At 43.6% G+C, this 22,520-nt stretch overlaps 2 protein-coding genes across 7 annotated transcripts in view; one reads left to right on the forward strand and one right to left on the reverse strand.

Moving 5' to 3' along the window:
- Positions 1-2,364, forward strand: part of LAMB1 (laminin subunit beta 1) — a 164,675-nt gene extending 162,311 nt beyond the window's left edge. For 4 of the 5 annotated variants that reach the window (XM_083701269.1, XM_083701268.1, XM_083701270.1 and 1 more), the window contains 2 exons: positions 1,102-1,261; positions 1,604-2,364. In XM_083701269.1, the coding sequence (XP_083557395.1) occupies positions 1,102-1,261; positions 1,604-1,737 (294 nt within the window). In that variant the 3' untranslated portion in view covers positions 1,738-2,364. Of the gene's footprint in view, positions 1-171; positions 1,262-1,603 lie in introns of all 5 variants that reach the window. The other variant, XR_014555822.1, reaches the window with a different exon arrangement.
- Positions 2,181-22,204, reverse strand: DLD (dihydrolipoamide dehydrogenase). Of its 2 annotated transcripts, XR_014555835.1 has the most exons (15): positions 21,983-22,204; positions 18,958-19,033; positions 17,886-17,965; positions 16,713-16,781; positions 14,751-14,820; positions 13,198-13,298; positions 11,576-11,719; positions 10,327-10,428; positions 8,949-9,139; positions 7,530-7,700; positions 6,864-7,053; positions 5,213-5,350; positions 3,724-3,813; positions 2,766-3,561; positions 2,181-2,681 (listed from the first exon to the last, which is right to left on the reverse strand). XR_014555835.1 is itself a non-coding variant. In XM_083701554.1 (14 exons), exons 1-14 carry the CDS (start codon positions 22,019-22,021, stop codon positions 3,496-3,498), a joined length of 1,527 nt encoding a protein of 508 aa, XP_083557680.1. In that variant the 5' UTR covers positions 22,022-22,182; the 3' UTR covers positions 2,181-3,495. The 2 variants fall into 2 exon arrangements, 1 of the variants encoding a protein (XP_083557680.1); XM_083701554.1 differs by having other exon boundaries at positions 2,181-3,561; positions 21,983-22,182.
- Between the last annotated feature and the right edge of the window lie 316 nt (positions 22,205-22,520).

Genomic DNA, 22,520 nt, shown 5'->3' on the forward strand with positions numbered 1-22,520 from the left:
CGGCGTTTCCGTGTGCGGCTCTGGCTCGCCAGAGCAGCGATGTCACGCTGGCCACGTGACCCGGAAGTGTCTTCGGACAGCGCTGGCCCCTGGCCTCTTAAGTGAGATGGGCGCACAACCCCAGAGTCTGTCAAGACTGGCCTGTACGGGCAGGGGTACCTTTACCTTTAGGCCTCACTATTTGACTGAAGCCCACTGTTCCAGCACCTGACTTTCTATAGCATCAGGCTCAGAACTGTGCAGTCACTGGTACCAGTTGCATTTTGCACTTTTCTGATGCCCTGCAGCAACATAATAAGGTGCTAAATTTGAAAAAGGCATTGAATTAGAGCTACAGAGAAAGTACTGGAACCGTGGAGTACGCTCTCGATTCTTCATTTGAAGGTGTACCACTTGATAAGCCACCCACCTGTCAAAGTTGACTCTGGAGGTTGGGCACAGCCCCATTTTGGGATCCGAGGCAAAGCACTATATGGTGTTCCCCTTTCCCGTCAAGTTAGAGGTGGTAATGAAGATCTACATCAGGAACAAGGGAATAGATAATGGCATGATCTTCTGCCACTATGGATCCTGATGTCTGAGGCTGTCATGGGGAGCTGGCCTGAGGATGGGGCAGTTCTGGATCAGTCTCACCCGCTGGATCCAGCACCTCACACCAACGTAATGCAATGGCTTATGAAAACACTTGCTTGCAGGATTGGATAGTAGTTTATTTCTATTTAAAAACAGCTCTGGCAAGCCTTGTCTGTTGAAGGAAGTCTTGGTCCATTCTTAAAACTGGAAGTCAACTGCTGCCAATAAGGGAGCAGGACCTTTATTTTCATTTCCAAAAAGATTACGGACACTAGTGCATGTATCTTCTCCAGCTGTGACCCAGATTTAAAGGCTGGGAACAACAAACCACAGTTTTTTTTCTTCTCATGGGGTAAAGAGAGTAGAAGGGAAGGGATGCTTTGAACGATACTGAGAGGTCCATTTCCATGGACTCCACTCAGGATGTGTGTGGTCTCTGCTCAGTAGATCCTTGTTATGAGTGAAACAAAGAATGTGTTCCATTTCTGTGCTCTGAGTAATACTGCCACCTTGTGTCTCAAATCGCAGGTACTAGATAACGATGTGGACGACAAGTATAGGACAGTAGAAAGCTTAATTGCCAAGAAATCAAGCGAGTCTGCAGCTGCCAGGAAGAAAGCAGAGGCACTACAGAATGAAGCTAAAACACTGCTAGAACAAGCAAACAGCAAACTTCAGCAGCTCAAGGGTAAAAGTCCAATATGGAAAAAGGGGTTCAATATTTCTTTAGAACTGCCATATGTTCTCAGTTACAGCTGAGCACTCCTTCCCCACCTCCTAAGCCCATTTCCGCAGCACCCTGACGTAAAACATCATCATCATCAAAGACAGCTGTTTCTCCTTTTTATTGGAAGCCTCTCACATTCTGTAAAGCCAAATAACTGGGTACAATGGGGTTTGACTTCTTTCCAATTCCACCTTTACTTTGGGCTTTCAAACTACCCAACATGTAGCGTGTCTGGTGCTGGAATAACCTGACTCTTGTGTGTGTCTCCCCCCCCCCTTTTTTTTTCCTTTTCTTTCTTTGCAGAATTGGAAAACACATATGAGAAGAATCAAAGAATTCTGGAAGACAAAGCCAAGCAAGTGGCGCAGCTGGAAGAAACAGTCCGCAGCCTCTTGCAGGCCATCAGCCAAAAAGTCGCTGTTTACAGCACTTGCTAGTAACTGATTGGAAAATGGAACCAGAAAAAAAAAACCTTTGGAAGGGGAACATGTAAATCCAAAGAGAGAGAGGTCTTAAACTGATATACATTCTTTTCATACCTTAAGACCTGATAATTTGACTAAATACCAGCTTTAATATCTTAAAACCAAAGACTTTCTCTTTTACTTAATAAACAGTACTTTTGTAACAAAGCATATGATTCATTTAACCAGTGTTACTTTCATTATCCCGAAATGGTATTTTAACCCTTTAAAGTATTCTGATAATAAAATCTTAGATGGGAAGTTAATTTCAATTTAAAGAGTTCTGCTTAAGAGATTATGAATGCAGCTCCAGAACTTCCTCTAAGTCAACAGATGTTAAGAAAGTGAAACGCTTAATTCATAAAATAAAGCCATAGAGGACCAAACATTTGCAGAATCAGAGTGAGGGGGAAAGATGCCTGAAACAAGACAGAAACATAATTTATTTCATTATGTTTTGACTGTCACTGTATCAGGTGCTTGCTTGCCTTAGCACTCCCTGGAACAGGTGCTAATTTTTGCCTGCAAGACATGAGTTTTGATATTATGTATTTGTACTCTTTGGAAAACAGTAGAAAATAAAATACCCTTTTTACATTAGCTGAGGTGTCTGCATGAGTTAAAGGGTGTGTGTGAACCCTTAGGACCATAAGATCCCTGAACCAGTGCCATCCAGGAAGCAAATCCTAGTGAGTTTTTTTCTTATCTCCCTCTAGTTTGAACAGATTCATCCCCCCCCCCACTATTTCTAACAAAGGAAGAACGTCACCATATAAATGAGCTGATAATGTACCATGAATTATTTTTATGCAACTCTAGGGATAAGAAAAGGGATCCTCCACCACAATAGAGGTCATGAAACCCAGTATGTGAAGTGCAGGCATAGGGAAAGAAGCAGGGAAACTGCATCATGGATTCTATTACCTGGATTCAGCTGTGCATACAAGCAGAAAGGAAGGAGATTGCTGCTTTCACCTCATGTCAGAACATTGTGAGAGGACAATGGCGCTAAAGCCAAAAATGTTGGCCTGCTTGTGCAACAGCTTTGTACGAACTCTTCCACTTGCCTTCCACACAAGTGTATTTTTTATATACACCAATTTTTGTTTCTCCAAAAGAACTTGATTTTCTTTCAATAAGTTTCACAAAAACGGAGGTGTGTTTTTAAAAAATGTATCGATACAAATGGCTGTTCACAGAGCAAAACCAGCTGTATGCATTTTGTCCTACATACCAAGAAGAGCTGAGACAAAGACTAGCCTTGGTTAAAAAATAACTTTTAAAAGATTGTGACGCTTTGAAACCTATTGCTATCCCTCTCACTGAAATCACCACGACAGCATTGTGCAAAGGTGACAGTGGCATATTTTAAGTATCATGATATTACAGTATCAGTTCCTCAGCAATGACAGAACAGCAACACTGGATAGCATCAACAATTATATTTTGCCCAAGAACATGATGGACTCTTTTTAAGCACGCTACAACCTTAAGCTGTCATTGCTGTAGCTTGTCTTCTGCAGAAACCTAGAATGTACAAACAAGCAAACATACTTAATGTACAGCTGTTGGGTGATTTCCCAACCCCAAATCTGTTTAAATAGCTCATGTTGAAAAGAAAAGTTCACTTAGTTAAGTCCCAGAAGTTTTCAAATGACTCAGCTTTTCACAAAGCCTCCTGTCAGTTTTCAAAGGAAAATATGCTTTGTGCGTTAACTGTATCCTTTTGCTTTAGAAATTGATCGCTTTGCCAAATGACGCTGCTAGGTTGGCTTCCCTGAAGGCTTCAGACACAGTCTGTTGAGAACAAAAGAAAGTAATTAGGAAAAGGTAATGGGGGGGGGGTCACGAAGAATCGGACACAACTAAACAACAATGGGGGGGGGACCTTGCAATTATCTGGATCTTCAATTAACCCACAGAGAGACAAAAATGACTAGATAGCTCACACCAACTTACTGGATGTGCGTGGCAAACTCTGGCAACATCTTCACACGATGCTCCATATTCCATTGCAAGGGCAGCTTCGTTAATCATTTCTCCAGCACCCTAGAGGGAGAGAAATTATTATGATGCAAGTAATAAATCTATGAGGAAAAAATTAAAAGCGGAGGTACAGAGAACTATAAATAGAGCTCTGTGTATTCTGTATTTTTGAAAAGATTATCAAAATTTGGTGTCAAATCTGATTTGCATTACCCGTATTTTTCGCTCTATAAGATGCACCAGACCACAAGACGCACCTAGTTTTTGGAGGAGGAAAACAAGAAAAAAATAAATTCTGAATCTCAGAAGCCAGAACAGCAAGAGGGATCACTGCGCAGTGAAAGCAGCAATCCCTCTTGCTGTTCTGGCTTCTGGGATAGCTGCGCAGCCTGCATTCACTCCATAAGACGCACACACATTTCCCCTTTCTAGGAGGGAAAAAGTGAGTCTTATAGAGCAAAAAATACGGTAAATGCTTAAGGTAAGCAACGATACACCTAGCAAAGGCTTGGGGCTATCAATGAAATCTTCATTAAATTATGCAAGTACTGATTAGGGGAAAAAACAAGATTTACATATTATACAGGTGCATATTTCATCAGCTGCCATCTTTGAAGAGTTATTACCGTGTGAGAGAAAACAACTGGGGAACACCACTTCTAAGATGCCATTGGCTTATATTTGTATGTAATAGTATCATAAATCTGGGTTTGGGTGCCTGTTTGCATGCTTTCAAGCATAGCTTCATAGACATAAGGACTGGAGACATGCTATTTAAAAAAACATCACACCTATGAAAGTTGAGACGCTCGGGATGTTTAAAGTTGTGCATAAGACCAAATTATATGCTATTATCACTGCACACAGAGTGCTCTGAACACAGTGTGCATGATGGGTTTTTTCATGTTCTGGTTTGCTTTTTTTGTTGTTTTTAAAGATTTGCATTCTGCTGGCGAATGCCATAACTGTCAAAACCTCAGACTGAGAAGCATGGAGTAAGAGAAAAATCATACAACACAAAACTGTGGCAAAGTCCACTGTGCCATGCACTTGGTAGTGGCACATGGTAATAGCACACCATGACTGGGGATTTAGGAGCCAGCATGTGAAAAGCCTTAAATCTGCAATCCAAAAAAAAATTCAAATTCTGCAGTGGACTACGTTATGCAAGAAGGCATGTGTTTATTTAAAATGCCCATGAATCCATCATTTGTTGTGGCATTCTTAGGTTATCTTCTTGAATTATGGAAGTAAAAGGTACACAGAACACCAAGAGAAATGTAAGAAGAGCAACTGAGTTGTGGTAAACATTTGGGGATATAAACATTTTTCTGAAGTCTTACCAGCCACCAACAAATGCTTAGAGGCCAGAAGTATACAAGGTTGCATATTATGAACCTCCTGACCACCAAATACATTCAAGATTTTGAAGCACTACGTGCAGATTCTGCATAGTACTCACTGCGCCTAAAATATGCGCTCCCAACATCCTGTCTGTTGTTTTGTGACTTAGCATCTTCACCAAGCCGTCTGTGTCAGCGTTGGTCTTAGCTCGGCTGTTGGCAGCAAAAGGAAACTTGCCAATCTTGTATTCTACCCCCTATAAAGCAAAAGACAGTTATGAGAAGCTGGACATTATCTCCTGCACCTGGCAGAAAAACTCAAGTATGACTTCTCTGGCTGTTCGCTGCGTCTGAGCTCCGAAAGGCCAAGTTAGGGAGGGGTGCTCACATCCTGCTCCACACAAAAGTATTTCCTACATAGAAAACTAGGTGTCCGGGAGAGCGTTTTATCCTAGCCACCTCCCAAACACAAATATTTTCAGTCCTGGAGTTGCAACCCTGCCATCAGATGTGGTGCAGTACACTTGACATTTTCGTGAGGTCCGAAGAAGACATGACCATTATAGATCCATGTACAGAAACTGCTGCACTTGCTTAAGAATATGGAGTGGGAAGTGGACACTTGATTTAAGGCAGTGGCGCTCTCAAAACAGCCCCTTTCCCCAAATTGTTTTCTTCCCACTGGGGCTGCCGTAACAGAACCTTACAGAAAAGCACTTGCTACTTTGGGACAAAAGGCAGGAAAACTGAAGAGCACGTATGTAACACTCAGAACTGCAGCAGCATTGTTTCCAACATCCATGGGGTTCTCACTTCCGAAAGTTTTTATCAGTGGTTTGTTTCTGGGAGCAGGACTGAACGACATCTATGATTCCTAGCAGCCGGCTTTGTGGACTCATGGCTGCTCTATAGCTATCTAAAACAATAACAATAACATCATGAAAGGCTCCCTCTCCTCTCCGCTATAAACTGAAACACTGATATTCAAGCACATTGTTGCTACTGCCAGCTCCATTATTCTGCCCTTTGCTCCAAAAGAAATGCAGGTCTAGTTTGCACATCGTATTTAGCTATGGCTAGCTTAGTGTTAACACACAAGCATTCAGGTACTCACAGTAAAAAAAAAATATCACATTTCTCCACTCCTCCCCCCAGCTGTTCTGGTGCAGTGTTACTTGGCACTAAGCCATAGTTTGGTTTAGCTTTATGTCTGGACCCAGGCTGGTGGTTTGCCTCCCCTGAACGAACCATGGTTTAATGCAAAAGTTAAAAATAGATTTGAAAAGAAGACAGCATCACAAATGATCCGAACAAAAAAGGAGAGCAGTGCTAACTGCTGCTGAACTCCAATGCCCTTTTAAAACATGTTGTAGAAGGGGTGGGGGGTTATTGGGTTGTTCTTGTCTTCGTTTTTTATGTTTTTATGTTGTGATTTTATGTGGTGAGACTTGGGGAGAGATATAGAAATTTAACAGATAGATAATAATAATTCTTTAGTGATGCTCAAAGCAATTCAAAGCAAAAAATACCTTCAGGAGTCTGAAAAGGAGCAAGAGCCTGGGGTTCGGATGATATTCTAAGCTAAATTACAGTTTAGCTCTGTGCAGCAGGACTATTGGGTGAGGAGCAAACTGGCTGAGATGTTTGCAGCAAGTACCTGCACAATCATTAAGTTCATGCTTCGCCGTGGTTTGGCTTAGTGATTCATGCAAACCAGGGCTTAGACACACTGCTCTACTATGAGAGGACAGAATAAACTACAAATAGTACCTCTTCTTTCAGCTGTTCCTCTGATTTTCCAATCCAGGCAACTTCAGGATGTGTGTAAATGACCGAGGGCACACAGTTGTAGTCAATGTGAACTGCACCACCAGCGATTCCTTCAACACACAAAATACCTTCATCTTCCGCTTTGTGAGCAAGCATTGGTCCAGCAACTACATCGCCAATAGCATAGATACTGCCAAGTAAAGAAACACAGGCAGATAGACATAAAAACGTGCACTGTAACAGCAGCGTTTGACCAATTGTCCTGAATATACATGGAATAGGCTAAAAATAAAATAAAAATACAACGAAGAGTCAAATCTCTAATCTAATTTGAAACTTTTCATTTTTTAAGGTAAAATGACTTTGAGCTACAGTCTCGGTTTATCCCAAAGGTAAATGAAGACCCAAGGTAAACAGGTTTGTTCTTGTCATTCTTTTCTAGCATATATTAATTATGATTGTAGCAAGAGTAACACAAGCCCAAAGAGGAGATTGTGACAATCTGACACAGTATAAATCTTCCTCCACTTAACCAATGCTCCCGCGCTAAACTACAACCAGTTTTTATACCCTTCTTGCTAATACAACTGAACCTTAAATTTAAACTCAAAATAGCAACTCAGAAAAAAAACAATTTCCAACAACCCATCTGATTACTTCACTTACTTTGGGATTTTGGTTTGGAATCTGTTGTTGATCGGGATTCTTCCCCTATTATCTAGTTCAATACCCACATCTTCCAGGCCAAGATTCTTAGTGAATGGGCGCCGCCCGATACAAACCAGAAGTACGTCACAAGTGATCACTTCTGCCTTGCCACCAGCAGCAGCTTCAATCCTGGGGAGAAAGGAGTAGGGCAGTCCTCATGAATGGAGAAGCAACATACTGTTACTGCACCTGCTGTCACTGAATCCTCATCACTCCTTTTTATCTAACAGTTATGGGTCGTTACAAAGATAATATGTCAAGGCCCTGCAAAACTACAGCAAATTATAGTTAAGCCATACTAGATTTACATGTTTTTACATTCATGTCACAGTAAGCGACTACAGAAGTTCTCCAACAAACAGCTTAAAGGAAAGGAATGTTATAATCGTCTCATAACTGTCACAGCAACACCATGTCTATAATGAAAGGGTGGGATTGTCTCTTAAACCCCCCTTCGAATTGTTTTGACTACACATTGTCCAGCTCTTTTCTGAATCTTGCCAGCTGTGCCATGAACAATACAATTAAACGGCATAGGAATTTTGTGAAATACAATTAAACGGCATAGGAATTTTGTGAAATGCATAGAGTGTCTACACATCGAGAGTGTAACAAATGCAAGTTTAAACTTTGTGGTTTTTATCCAGCCACTTTAATTCTGAGGGATAAAACATGCAACTCGTGTAAGATTTTGAACATGTGAACAGGATGCCAATGCCTATTACATTAGAAACATTTCAATTTGTGCAGTGTAAGAGGCATAGGTAACTGTCATTATCCAAGATTAGCAGCTCCAAGAGGACTTGTCTGTGTTGTGTGTTTTTTTAAGAAGGAACTAATGGATTACATCACCTATGTCAGGGGTAGCTCTGCAGATGCTGGACTCCCAACATCCATCAACGCCATCCAGCCTAGCCAATGGTCAGCAGGGATACAACCCAGTATATTTGATTCTACAATATACACTTTCCATGCCAATAACTACAATTCTGAAACATGTTTCCAGAGATGAAAATATATTTGAAGTAGCCTAAGAACCAGTCTCATATACAGTAATACCTCTGTGAATGTCCACCTTGTCTAGCGTCCATTCCGGCGAACATCTGCGGCAAACCCAGAAGTACTGGAACAGGTTACTTCCAGGTTTGCCGCTTGGGCTTGAGCAGAAGTGCTAAATCGCACTTCATGCATGCACAGAAGCACAAACCACTCCACGAACAGACCCCGGCCACAAAACGAGGTACAACTGTATATAGATGCCAGTAATTCCACCACTCCCTTTATCCCAAGTCTAATCTGGGGCTAATTTAGGTTTTATAAAGAGAAGACAACCCATTTCTTTAAGTTACATATTTACATAGTTGCGTACATACTTACGAAACATCAATCTTTCCATCGGGTCTCTTGGTAGCACCGGTAACTTTAGTATTCAGTTTAAATTTAAAGCCTTGCTTCTGGAGAATACGCTGGAAGTTCTTAGATATCTCCATATCAATACCCAGTCCACCTACATGGCCCAAGAACTCCACAGCTGTCACATCTGCACCGAGACGCTGCCAGACTGAACCCTGCGATGTAAACAAGCCCATTTTTACTTTATTTTTTTTTAAAAAAAAGAGAGAGGGAGTGATTTTATAGCTCCTGTGTAGCTTTTGCTACAAATTAATCTGACTAATGGCAATCATGGAAGATTAAACTCCACCAGAAATCTTTAAACTGTCCGGGAATGTTTTGTAATCTTTTGCACAACGCCTGCTACACTTTCATGACAATTTCACTGACTGATAAATTTCCTTAACTGGGAACACAATGAACCAGGAATGGGGAACCGGTGGTAACTCCCATCATCTGAGTCCATTGGCCATGCTAGATGGGGCTGATGGGAGTTGGGCGGGGTACAAATAATAAATTACAATTACAACATCTTCTGGAGGGTAACTTCCCCAATAGGTCTTGGAATAACAGCAGAATTTTTTATCGTAATTCAAAGGCTTCCAGTCCTGCAGAAGCCCTGCTATACATCAGCCCTGTGCAAATATTCACTAAGCCCCATGTGTTCGATCGTGCAAGCATGCAAGGCTGCAAACCAGAACGGCCTAGAAATAAAGCCTGGATGGCGTGGCACCTCCACGTGCCAGTGGATAGAGAGCTGCTGCTATTTGCTCAATTGTTGCCATTTGGAAAACTATTTCTGCGATTGCAAGAATCATAACAGCCGTATAAGCAGCCCCCATAGAAGGGCACTGGTTTATTCAACCCATTTTTCCTTAGTACCATGACTGGTTTGTGTCACTGCCACCACCCAATAGACCCCTACAGGCAACTGCATGAGGCCCAGAAATATTTTTTCGCATGTCAACTGGGAATATTGACAGACGCTGAAAAAAATCAAAAGGAGGTAGAGCACTTCTTAAGGACGCAGGTGGCGCTGTGGGTTAAACCACTGATCAGAAGGTTGGCTGTTCGAATCCCCATGATGGGGTGAGCTCCCGTTGCTCGGTCCTTGCTCCTGCCCACCTAGCAGTTCAAAAGCACGTCAAAATGCAAGAAGATAAATAGGTACCGCTCTGGCGGGAAGGTAAACGGTGTTTCCATGCGCTGCTCTGATTCGCCATAAGCGGCTTAGTCATGCTGGCCACATGACCCAGAAGCTGTACGCCGGCTCCTTCAGCCATTAAAGCAAAATGAGCGCTGCAACCCCAGAGTTGGTCACGACTGGACCTAATGGTATCCTTTTACCTAGAGCACTTCTTACCAGTTCCACACCAATGACTCCTGCACCGATGACCACCATTTTTTCAGGGACTTGCTTCAAAGAAAGAGCCCCCGTGGATGATACAACCGTATCCTCGTCAATCTAAACCAATTTAAAAGAAAAATATATCCCCCCAAATATGAGACTTTTGTATAAAAGCATACACTGTGTATAAAATGCCAACATTTTTTTCAAGGTAATATGTAAGACAACAGCCATACCACCATGAACACACCCAATTTCCTCTGACATCAGAAGTGAATATTTAACAGCTACCACACCACGGTGTGTGTTTAGCCTATTTGTATCTGCAAACGGGATTTGTTGCACAATATATATTCGAGCTACTTTGCATGTTGCAAACACCTCTGGCCATAAGGAAGAAAAGTCTGACCGGGCCTAATTATGGTTTCTCTGAACTTAACCATGGTTTAATTCAGGGCAACAAACCACCATTTGAAACCATGTTTTGCTGCTGGTTTACAAATCTTGGCTTCCTATCAAGTGTGGTTTGCTATTACATTTCAACTTAGGAGCCTGGCTTAATCTTTGTTGTTTCAGTGCATTATTCTTGCCATTCAACTAGTTACCTCAGCACAGGACAGATGCAGCTAGAAAATGAAACCGTTCTCCAGACCAAGCAACTCTTGATGGCACTTTTCCAGAAATGATCCTCCTCATTCTGGATTGTATACATTAGTCACACAGGTGAGACCCCCTGAATGGAATGGGCAGAACTAACTTGGGCCTTTTAATTTCAATGGACTTCAGTGGATACAGCTCTTTGCCTAGCTAAAGGCTCCCTTCATCGCACAAGCCCTCCGGTCTACCTTTGCTGTAGCTGTGCAAGGTGAAGGGACCTCAGCCTAATTTGCCAGCACATGCAACTCAAGTCCTAGCAAACTAGCATGATTCCTACACCTATGGAAGGTAACATAAATAACACTGAAAACAGAAGCAACAAAGACTACTAATGTTCCTATTTGACAGCCCTGTCACTGGAAAATTATAACTTGTTACTGCAACATATTAAATGACCAAACAATGGCACCTGAGAACTATCTGCTGCAGGTATAGAAAAGGGTTAAGAATTTCTGATCCCAATACAATGTTAGGCAGGGAGATTTCTTGACTCAGGGGACGCCAAGCACAGCTGAAAATGTGGGTTTGCTGGCCCGTTTTTGCAGTCAATCAATGGCAAGTAAGCAGTGAGCACACTAGTAAAAAAAGTTAAAAAATCAAGTCATACCGTAATTCCCGGGAAAGGTGTTACTTCTGAGCCAGTGGCTATGAGGATGTTCTTTGTATTAATGACCTGAGTGCTGCCATCATCTTTCGTTGCGGTGACCTGGTTTTTGCCAGTTATTTTTCCAAACCCAGAAACATGTGTCACCTTCAAAAAAGACAGCTCTTGTTAAACAAAATTAACTAAGAAATATTTCAGGCTGCAGCAATCTTATTCTTTACCCTGCTTAAAAGGAGGCACTGAAATCTGATACACAGAGGTTGATGGAGTGAAAAGCTTTTTGTATTTTTTGTGACACAGGGCACACATGAGATGTTTCAGTTTTTTATTGTGGCACACACTAGTGTTTTGAATCTAAGCAAACAACTCTTTAAATTTCCGTGCATTTAACGATTACAACTTTATCCTGTCAGCATGCAGGTCCCAGTGATTCCCAAGAACACCCAGGAGGCTGCCAGCCAGCCACCTGTTTTTAAAAGTGTGAAGGAAGTATATAAATAAGTATCTTCACTTTGAAAGGAAGCTTGGCCTACATATGAAGCAGATTAGATGGCTGGCAAGCCTTTAAAGAACAGGGGAAACTGTAAACGGCACACATATTGATGGGGCTTCTACCTTCAGCAGTTGCTAGTGGATATGCAGCCCATGATATCCTAACCAAGTTAAGAATACTTCATCCTGTGGTTCTTCGGGGATGTATTTGACCATGTTCAGACTATATTTCTGAGCAAAGGGAGTTAATTATTGCTCTAGCTTCTCTCACCAAGAACTACCAGTTTAGATTTGAAGATGGGATTAAAACCAATTTCTGGGCAATAGCCAACGTTAATCACCCTCAGGCAATACAACAACAACAACAACAACAAATAATTTATATCCCACCCTCCCCAGCCGAAGCCAGGCTCAGAGCGGCTAACAACAGTAAAATGATACAACATTCTAAAATCAGTTCATTATAAAATCAGTTCAAATCAGGTTAATGGCAACCATTGAGCTAGAGTTCTGTGAGGATTGCCAAAGGAGGGGGTCAGGCTGTGCCCTGGCCAAAGGCCTGGTGGAACAGCTCTGTCTTGCAGGCCCTGCAGAAAGATGTCAAGCCCCGCAGGGCCCTAGTCTCTTGTGACAGAGCGTTCCACCAGATTGGAGCCACAGCCGAAAAAGCCCTGGCTCTGGTTGAGGCCAGCCTAACCTCTCTGTGGCCCGGGACCTCCAAGATGTTTTTGTTTGAATACCGTAAGGTCCCCCGTGGGACATACCAGGAGAGGCGGTCCCGTAGGTATGAGGGTCCTAGGCCGTATAAGGTTTTAAAGGTTAAAACCAGCACCTTAAACCTGATCCTGTACTCCACCGGGAGCCCGGTATAGCACTGGGTGAATGTGATCCCGCAGCGAGGACCCCGTAAGGAGTCTCGCCACGGCATTCTGCACCCATCGATTTAAATGGGTCCACTCCCCGTATGACTTGCGTATCATCCTCCATGTGATGAATTGCAAATTGGGCTGTCGTTCTGGCAACCACTTATAGAAAAGCAGCAACTTACACTGGCACCAACTTCTAAAGCGACTAAGAAATGGCCAGGAATAGCGCAAGCATTAAACTGCTTTTGGTTCAGAGTCCAGACGTACCTTGTTCTGTTTAAACAAGTGAGCAATTCCCCCTGTTAAGGCCTTGACTGCACCACTTTTCTGCTCCATCATCTTCTCTAAATTCAGTTTGAGTCCTGTAACTATATAAATATGTGCAAATGCAACACACTTTATTTTTGCAGACTTAAGCACATAGCAAAGTTCTGATAGTTCTATTAGATGCTTCAGTGAAACATCTAGCAAGTTTTATTAACTTAAGACACCAATATCTCCATCCTTCATGTATCTCCATTACCTCCCTGGGTGTACCCTACAATACTGAAGTTGTATCAGATGATTCCTTTGAGATTTTCCACACAAAAGACCCTGCTCTGAGATAAAATGTGGTGGCTGTGGACAAGGACTGGCTTGTGGCTGGGCCCCAGTTCTGCAGACCCTTCCCCAGGAACATTCTCATGGCACCAGAACTGAAAAGTGTGAGGTGCCATCAAGCTATCCTTTATGCTGCTGGTGATATCTTAATTGCTTTTTTACTGATAGACTATTCTGTAACATTCTGGACTTAGTAATTTTAATTTGTTTTACTTTTCATTTGTTAACTACCTTGAAAGCACTATTAAAAGGGGGAATGCAAATAAAACAATGTTCAGTTTATTTATTATTTCAATCTATCCATTTAAAAGGTGTCTCTGATTAATCAGGTGTAATACACCAGCACCACTTTTCTTAAATAAAGCCCTCCTCCCCTTTCCTTCACATAGGAGAGCATGCCTCTTCTAAGAAGATGCCTGTCACAACAAACGTTATACAAAAATAAAGTCTGCTTCTTGCTTTAAAATCTTATGGTTATTTCTGTGAACTCAACAGACAGGTTAATACATACTGTATGGGATGGTGACTAAAAGATAGAGAAGCAGGCCTATAAAACTGGCTTAAATATAGATATTTTCCAATGATTTAAGTTTGCTTAGATCAGAATCAAGACCATAGCCATGGAATAACCTGACCCTTCTAGGGGCATTTTAGGTTGCCTGCATTTTTATTTTTACTTAGAACAAAATTGAAAAGCAAGCCTTCAAAAGCCAAGGAACATCCTGCTTTTTCATGCAGAGGGTGGAAGAACATAGCTTATTCTCCCACCTGCTCTAAATCAAGCAGTGATTTATCAAATCCCACCCACAGGAGCAGCAGGAACGGAACACAGGGCTGCACCAGGAAGCATGTGAAAGCTGTGCTGTGCGCAAGGAATGTTAAGCACAATTCTTTCTATCAAAATTTAAGTCTTTTGCCCTTTCCTCTACGGACAAGAGCAACTCACGGACAATATTCTACCCAGTAGCTTAGACCAAAGTAATGTACAGGATTCCAGCTAAGTATTGGCCTGGCTGGCAAGTTTCTGGGTATATTTAATTTTAATTTAATTAACATCCTGTTAAATATGTAGAGTAGACTCCCTATATTTAGGGCTTTACACTATCTTAAGAGGATGCAGCAGTCTAACCCAATATTCAATCCCGTAAATTATCTCACTATGCACTAGCACAGCAAAACCAGGATATTTGGAATGTCAACAGATGGTATTTCATACTTACCCTCAATTCCTCTACTAGCAAAGTCTTTTCCATGGGCCAAATGATACAGGTGTGAATTGTTTAGCAAGGCCTGTAACATAAAACAAAATTAAACTAAGCACATAATTTCCACAGGGGATATTGTAGTAAAATTTCCACAGGGGATATTGTAGTATTGTACTGAAGTTCAGGAGTGGCTAACCTGCAGCTTTCCAGATATTGTTGGACTGACTGGGGCTGATGGGAGTTGGAGTCCAACAACATTTGGATGAGCATGGGTTAAGTCACCCTTGCTATAGTATGACATCACTACTATTTATCCTAAGATCAGAATGAAGTAATTTCACATTGGTTATTAATATGTCTTCAGGAAAACACCACCATGTTCAGCACTTGATGCCTGAATGAATGAATGGAAGCCTGAACGGACTACATAAGTTTCCACAAAGAACTGCCTTATCAATTCACATTATCCCAAATGCAATGTTCTTCAAGGGAGTCAGTTCACACAATCAGCTGCTTGTCATGAAGCAATCAAGTGACATAGGTGCATGTGTGAACCAATGCTCCATTAGTGGTCAGTTTCACTGATACATCTTTGTAACTTTCATGTAGCTGGACCATGGGTTGGCAAACTAAGGTCTGTGGGCTGGATCAGGCCCAATTGCCTTCTAGATCCGGCCCGTGGACGGTCCGGGAATCCAGGCAGCCGGCATAGCGCGCACACAATGGTTTTTGCAACTCAGCCAGCCTTGGGGGTAAAAAATGAGGGGGACAGCTGCTTGAGACAAGCCCCTTCTCCGTTTGTGATGCGCGCACAGAAATCTTTTCTTCCGGGGTGGGAGATGGGGAAGAGGGAAAAGGAGCCACAGTTTGGATTTCCACCATGGAGCTGCCAGTGACTGACTTCAGGAAGGGCAGTTATGGCGGCAGGGGCTCAGAGGTGCCTCAGGAGCGGCGCCTGCCGGTGTCTGTGGCGGCGGTGCTTCCCGCTGGAGGAAGTGGGGAGAGCCTCAGTGGCTGCACTCCGAAGCAGTTCTGCGCTCTGCCGGGGAGGCCGCTCATTAGCTACATGGAAAAGTAAACAGCCGCTGCCTCATCTTCCCTCACGTGGGGAAAAGAACATTTTTGCCTGAGCGGTGCCGGCCTGACTTAGTGTAGCCAACGGCTTTTCCCTTGAGCCACGCACGCGCATACACTCTCCAGGGCTGACAGGAATGGCGCACTTACCTCAGCCCCCCACTACGAGAGAAATAATAACTGTCAATGCGTAAAACGCAAAGGAAGCAGTGTGGGTGTATGAGGGAACACCCTCCCCCCCAAAAAAATCACATTTGGGCAATGTTTGGGTTGGTCCCAATAAAGGTTTTTGCCAAAAATGTGGGTCATAATCATGGCAACGTATAGTCCGGCCCCCACAAGGTCTGAGGCACAGTGGACCGGCCCCCTGCTGAAAAAGTTTGCTGACCCCTGAGCTGGACACTTGAAAGCATGTCACTTTCACAAAACCACCAGGAATTAAGTAACAACACAAAGGAGCAATATCAACTCAGCAGCAGCATAGGGTTCGTGTTTGGCATTAATTCTATCCAATTAGTTGGGAAGTCACAAAGATTCTCAAAGAAAATGATTCCAGATTCCAGAATAAAAAGTCAACTACCTTCTTTGTAGCATATTTAAAAATAAATTCTTGGATTTAAACCACATGAGATTTAAATGCTGTTTACCTTCCCGCCAGAGCGGTACCTATTTATCTACTTGCACTGGTGTGCTTTCGAACTGCTAGGTGGGCAGGAGCAGGGACCGAGCAACGGGAGCTCACCCCATCGCGGTGATTCGCACCGCCGACCTTCTGATCAGAAAGTCCTAGGTTCTGTGGTTTAACCCACAGTGCCACCTGTGTAGTACTTCTGTGCAAAAATGAATGTAGATGTTCCTCCAATCTAGATACAGCACAAGGTGAGAACTAAAAACTGTACCTACCTTAGAAGGTATGCATCCAACATTCAGACAGGTCCCTCCTAGTGTTGCGTTCTTCTCCACACAGACAGTCTAAGAATTAAAAGGAAAAGGAATTTTCATAAAACAGTCTCCCCGCCACAGATCAAATAGGCCACAATGGGTTCCTGCACTTTTATTTTCAAACAATTCATTCTTTTTTCTTTCTTTTTTAGAACACTCCTATAAGAATTTTTTCTAATGGAAAACTTTCATTTTGTTAGAGAGCTCCCGTCATTCTTAACCAATGGCTATTCTGACCAGGGATGATCAGTTGGATTGCAACAACATCTAGAGACTCCTAAATTCTCCATCACTGCTAGAGAGAAACAGAGCATCACAGATCTTTTGAAGAAATGTCTGATACAACCTTATCTGCTTCGAAGACACCATATTGTCTACTACATAATAAAAGCCACATCTCTATATGAGAGACACACTGCTGAAGAGTTTATTCTTAAAGCTTTTATTTCAAAATGAGCCTGCTATAATGTGTATTCTCTATTTATTAGATGTATCTGCCATATTTAGTCTCCTAACTGTGCCAAGTGAAGTCTGCACATTACCTTTCCAATGTGATACAGCTTTTGTTCAACAAACAACTCTTTCCCCCAGGTTTGTATAGCAGGTTCTTTAGAGTGCAGTCAATTCAGAAGAACACAAGGGATCCTGCTGGATTAGGCAAATGTCCCATCTAGCTGAGCTTTCTCACAGTGGCCAACCAGATGCTGATGGGAAACCCGTACTCTCCTCCTTCCAGTTTCCAGTAACTGGTATTCAAAAGCATACTGCTTCTAACAGGTAGAGCATAGCCATCATGTTTATTCGCCACTGATATTCTTGCCCTCAATGAAATTGCCTAATCCAGGCATAAGCAAACTCGGCCCTCCAGATGTTTTGGGGCTACAACTCCCATCATCCCTAGCTAACAGGACCAGTGGTCAGGGATGATGGGAGTTGTAATCCCAAAACATCTGGAGGACCAAGTTTGCCTATGCCTGGAATCCTCTTTTAAAGCCATCTAATTTGCATCTTCAAGATACAGACGGCCAAGCTACAAATGGTCATCTTCTTTTTGACATAATTGCAAGAACCACAACTGCAAGATTATCTGTGCCACGGCTACATTATGTGATTCTTCTCATCCTGTTTCCTTACCTTAAAGCCAAGTTGAGCAGCTTTGATTGCTGCAACATACCCTCCAGGGCCAGATCCAATGACAGTAACATCGGCATCAACTGACAGAAAAAGATGTCAGATGTTTATAAGATGTGGAAGATGTAAGAAAATATTTGACATTTAAAAATTTTCCAGTGAAATATTTCAGACAGAAAAAGATCACATAGGGTTGTGTGATCCATTGAAGCAGATCCACTGAAATCAACAGGCATGACTAAGTCCATTTTTTTCAGTGGGTCTGCCCAGAGTATCTTTCTTGGATACAATCCCTCTACCTATTCTTTAAAATGAGAAAATGAAAGCAATGCAATTCTTTCCATTTAAAAAGAAGAAAGTTTCTGAACATGTCATCTACCAGTGCTGCATTAATTTTGATTGGAATGCAATCAAAGTACATTTGCATGTGCTCCAGTGCAATTAATTGCACATACTTAAAAGATGTATGAGGACATTTACATTATTACATATTTATTAAAATGATTTATATACTGACTTAAAACCAGAAGTTATCAAGACAGTGTACAACATAATAATGCAAGATAGTCCACTAAAAGATATTTCAGTAAAAAAAAAGTATACAGGAACAATAACAACTGATACAACAATCCAAGTAAGCAATCTAACCAATCAGTCTTCCATGGCTACAGAATTGTTATTTATCATCATTTTTTTAATTATAGCTAATATCACAACAATACATTGGTAAGCTTGAGGTATTGTAACACAATGTTTGTGGTATTTCAACTGTATTTTCCTTTCAAATACATGGAAAAGGGGCCTGATCCTTTCCAGTCGCTACTTCCATGTATCTTGAAGGGAATTTTTTTTTTCCTCTTCTCTTCTGGAATCTGCATTGCTACCACAAAAAATGTGGAGAAGCAATCTTCATGTGTTGGTCAGGCAATGATACAACTTTTCACAGTGTAGTAACATCTTAATAATCCTGAAGAACATCACATAGGCAGAAATGGTGAAACAATGACCCAAAATATTTAATTGTACAGTTTGATGTGACTTTTGAATGTAATGTTTAAAGTTATATAATATTTACCTTGGTCAGCATAAGTTCTTAAAGGCACTACAGAAATGCCTTGTAAGCCAGGCTGGATCCGGTTAAAATGGCTTCTCTGATTTGAAAAACAAGAAGAAATAAATTTATGTTCTCCAATAAGGAAAGTGTATGTATTAAAGAAACAAATTGTTACTCACAGGATTAACTAAACTCATTGAAATTCAATATTCATTTTAAAACCTTCACTTGTACTCCCACTTTAGTTCCTAAGGAGACATACTTTCTATGGGTCATTTTCTTCTTCAGATCCTCAATATCTGTATTTATCATTTGAAACAACCAGGGTGGAGTGGAAATTATCACAGTGTATTGGTAAAAACCCTGCCTCACTTGTGTGATTTCTGCAAAATGAGCAACACTTTTGTTTGCTATGCATCATTAGCTGTTGGAGTTAGAAAAATAAATGTTGGGAAAGTTCCATGGAAATCTATTTTAATGAGCACCTATTCTGCACATTGCCTTTCACTGCTGATAGGAAGTGGCAAAGTCTATGTACAGATAAATCCACAAGTCAACACTTCCTCACTTCTTTTTGACCTCTGACTTATTAGAAAATACAAAGACTGACAACTTTTGAACACCAAAGGTCTCTGTGGAGCATGCCAAAGGCCTCGCAGACCGCCTGGCATCTCTTATCATAAGGCGATACTCTCTAGTGCAAAACAGCTAACAAAATATGTCCTTTATTTCAGAATATGACAGAAGAGCCCCTTCTTTTTGAATTCTCCTCCTGGAAAAGTCAAAGCAATAAGCCTCTCTACCAGGCTCAGACGCAGATGCCATAAAAAGAAACAAGTAATGCAAAGTAGAATTAAGTAGATCAACGGATGTTTGTTTTTTTAAGAGATGGTAAGAATAAATTTGCAGGAAGCTGCTGCAACCCCCCCCCCCTTTACCAGCCCATGTTTCTTGCTTAGGTTTGCTGCAACCACATATAAAGATGCCAAGCCCATTCACCACCCACCAGCACAGGCTGGTGGTCAAAACAGTAGCAGAGTCCTCCTTGCCTCTCTCAAACTACCCTGACACCTTCCCCTCAGCTAAGGGGGAACTTAAAACCCACCCCAGCAGAGAAAGCAGCAGCAGCATATACCGTATTTTTCACTCCATAAGACACACTTTTTTCCTCTTAAAAACTAAGAGGGAATGTCTGTGCGTCTTATGGAGCAAATGTGTGGTTCCTGGAGCTAAATTGCCGGAGTGTGGCATGCTCCTGAGCTGCTCTTTGGGGCTGTTGGGGGAAACCCAGGCTTCCCCCGATGGCCAGCCCCGATAGCGCTCCCTCTAGCTGTTCTAGCTTCTGCCTTAGCGGTGCAAAGCCTCCGCAGGGCAGCGGGGAGCCTTCATCCCGCTGCTCTGCGGAGGCTTCACGTGGCTATCCCTGGCTTTTGCGGGAGGTAGGGGAAGGGACAGAGCACGAGGCTGTGTCCCTTCCCCCACCTCCCGCAAAAGTCCCCAAGAGCCGTGCTTCCTTTAAAGAGTGTGCAGCTCTTGCGGGAGGTGGGGGGAAAGCCAGGAGGCTTGCTTTCGCTGAAGCCAGGAGGGCAAGAGGGATCGGTGCGCACTCTCCTGGCTTCAGGGATAGCCCTGCAAAGCCTCCTGAGCGAAGAGGGAGGAGCGCTCCCTCTTAGCTCAGGATGCTTTGCATTGATTTCTTATTTCTTGTTTTCCTCCCCTAAAAACTAGGTGCGTCTTATGGTCCTGTGCGTCTAAGGGAGCGAAAAATACGGTATACTGCAGCCTACACTAGATGCAAGGTGCAATACACCTGCTGGGATAGCTCAGCCAGGACAGCATGGGACTCTTAAACCTTAGGGTCATGGGTTCGAGCCCCCCCATTCAGCAAAATATTCCTTCATTGCAGGGGGTCGGACTAGATGACACTCATGGTCCAATTCCAACGCTGCGATTCTGTGAAATGGCACTAACAGCTGTTGGGCTTTTGAAGTTTTGTGGCCTTCTGTCCTCTGCCCTGCCCCAAAGCTCCATGTGCATAACAAGCCGGAGCGGACAGCTTCACCTTCTTGTTGAAATCCATCTGTCTCAGGAGGCAATGGAGTTGTGTGTCTTTGAGGGTGAAATCAAACCAGTGGGACAGGTGCAGCGTTTTGTTGCCAGTCAGGAGCAGATGACAGCGTACAGTCGTGCTGCTACTGCAGCAGTAAAAACTTCATAGCGGTGAATAAAACTTCATATTGGTGCCCCAATAAAACAGCTAGCACTGTTTGCAAAGCTAAGCAGGGTCTGGTACGGTTTCAAACAGGATTTTTTTTGAGGGGGCTGCAAGTTGAGACTCCTACACTGCAGAGAATTGGATTTAGATGACTCTCTGGATCCCTTGCAACTCTACGATTCCATGATAAAGGAACACACAAAAATTATCTTACACCAAACAGTGTAATGGGATGGCTAAAGATTCCTGTAGTGCAGGGGGTTGGACTAGATGCCATGCCCTTTTAAAATATGGCTCTTTGGGGGGTGTTACTGGGTTGTTGTTTTTATTTCGATTATATCTGTTGTGGCTTTATACGTTGACCTTGTTCTGTGAACCGCCCTGAGACCTTCGGGTAGAGGGCGGTATATAAATTCACTGAATAAAAGAAAATAAAAATAGATGACCCCCGTGGTCCCTTTCCAACTCCGCAATTCAGATCACCGCCTAAAGCACAGCTCTTTCTTCGGCCTTAGGGCGCCCCACGACCCCTGGCCCATGGGCCTCGGGGGCGGCTGTAGCCCCGACGGGACTCCCAAGGGGGGAGCACAGCGGCCTCCTGGGCGGGCGGCCGATTCCCCCTCACAGCCGCCACCTGGAGCGGCTTCCGGTGCTCCGCCTCGGAGCTTCCCCTGTTGAACAGCTGCCTGCCAGAGGCGCCAAGACCCGACCGGGCCCAAGGTCGGAGCGCGGCCTCGCCGGGGCGTCGCCTCAGCTCCCGCCCGCCCTCTCGCCCCGAGGCTGAGGCAGCGGTGAGGCCCGCCGCTCCTCGCCCGCCCGCCCGCCCGCTACCTGGGCGAGAGCGCAGTAGACGCGGCTCCAGCTCTGCATCTCGGCCTCGTTCGGGCAGCGTCGCTGCCGCCTCAGCGCCAAGCACCTTCAAGCTTCGCCCTTCTCCGCCCGGCGCTCTCCGAGGCGGCTGCGGCGACGAGTCGCGCAGGCGCGCGGCGGCGAAGCGAAGCAGGCCTCCGCGCGGAATGCCAGGTCTCGGGAAAGGGCGCGCCGAACGTGCCCAGTACGTACAGCAGAAGCTTGCGCAGGCGCAGAAGGGGGAAGTGAAGCCTCGCGCCGACCTCAAGTCCCGGAAAAGGGCACGCAGCGTACCCAACCCACCCCCTGGCGGAGGAGGTCTCTTGGCGCAGGCGCGCAGCGGAGAAGCGAAGCCGGCCTCTCACCGAACGCCAGGTCCCGGGAAAGGGCACGCAGCGTGCCCCCACCCTCCTAGCAGAGGAGGACGCCTAGCGCGGCTCGCGCAGGCGCACGAGGGGAATGTGAAGCCGGCCCCTCGCGAAGGGCAGCCTCCGCGGCAATTAGGCGCCTGGGATGCTGA

This window comes from Podarcis gaigeae (assembly GCF_964106915.1).
Source record: "Podarcis gaigeae genome assembly, chromosome: 10".
NCBI classification, from domain to species: Eukaryota; Metazoa; Chordata; class Lepidosauria; order Squamata; family Lacertidae; genus Podarcis; species Podarcis gaigeae.

Excerpts from the sequence above, each read along its gene's own strand:
- DLD (XM_083701554.1), bottom strand. The coding sequence starts at position 22,021 with ATGCAGAGCTGGAGCCGCGTCTACTGCGCTCTCGCCCAG. Across the intron at positions 16,782-17,885 it reads CTGCTCAACTTGGCTTTAAG|ACTGTCTGTGTGGAGAAGAA; the intron begins GTAAGGAAACAG and ends TTTAATTCTTAG. Across the intron at positions 9,140-10,326 it reads GAGTCATTGGTGTGGAACTG|GGTTCAGTCTGGCAGCGTCT; the intron begins GTAAGAAGTGCT and ends TTTACATCGCAG.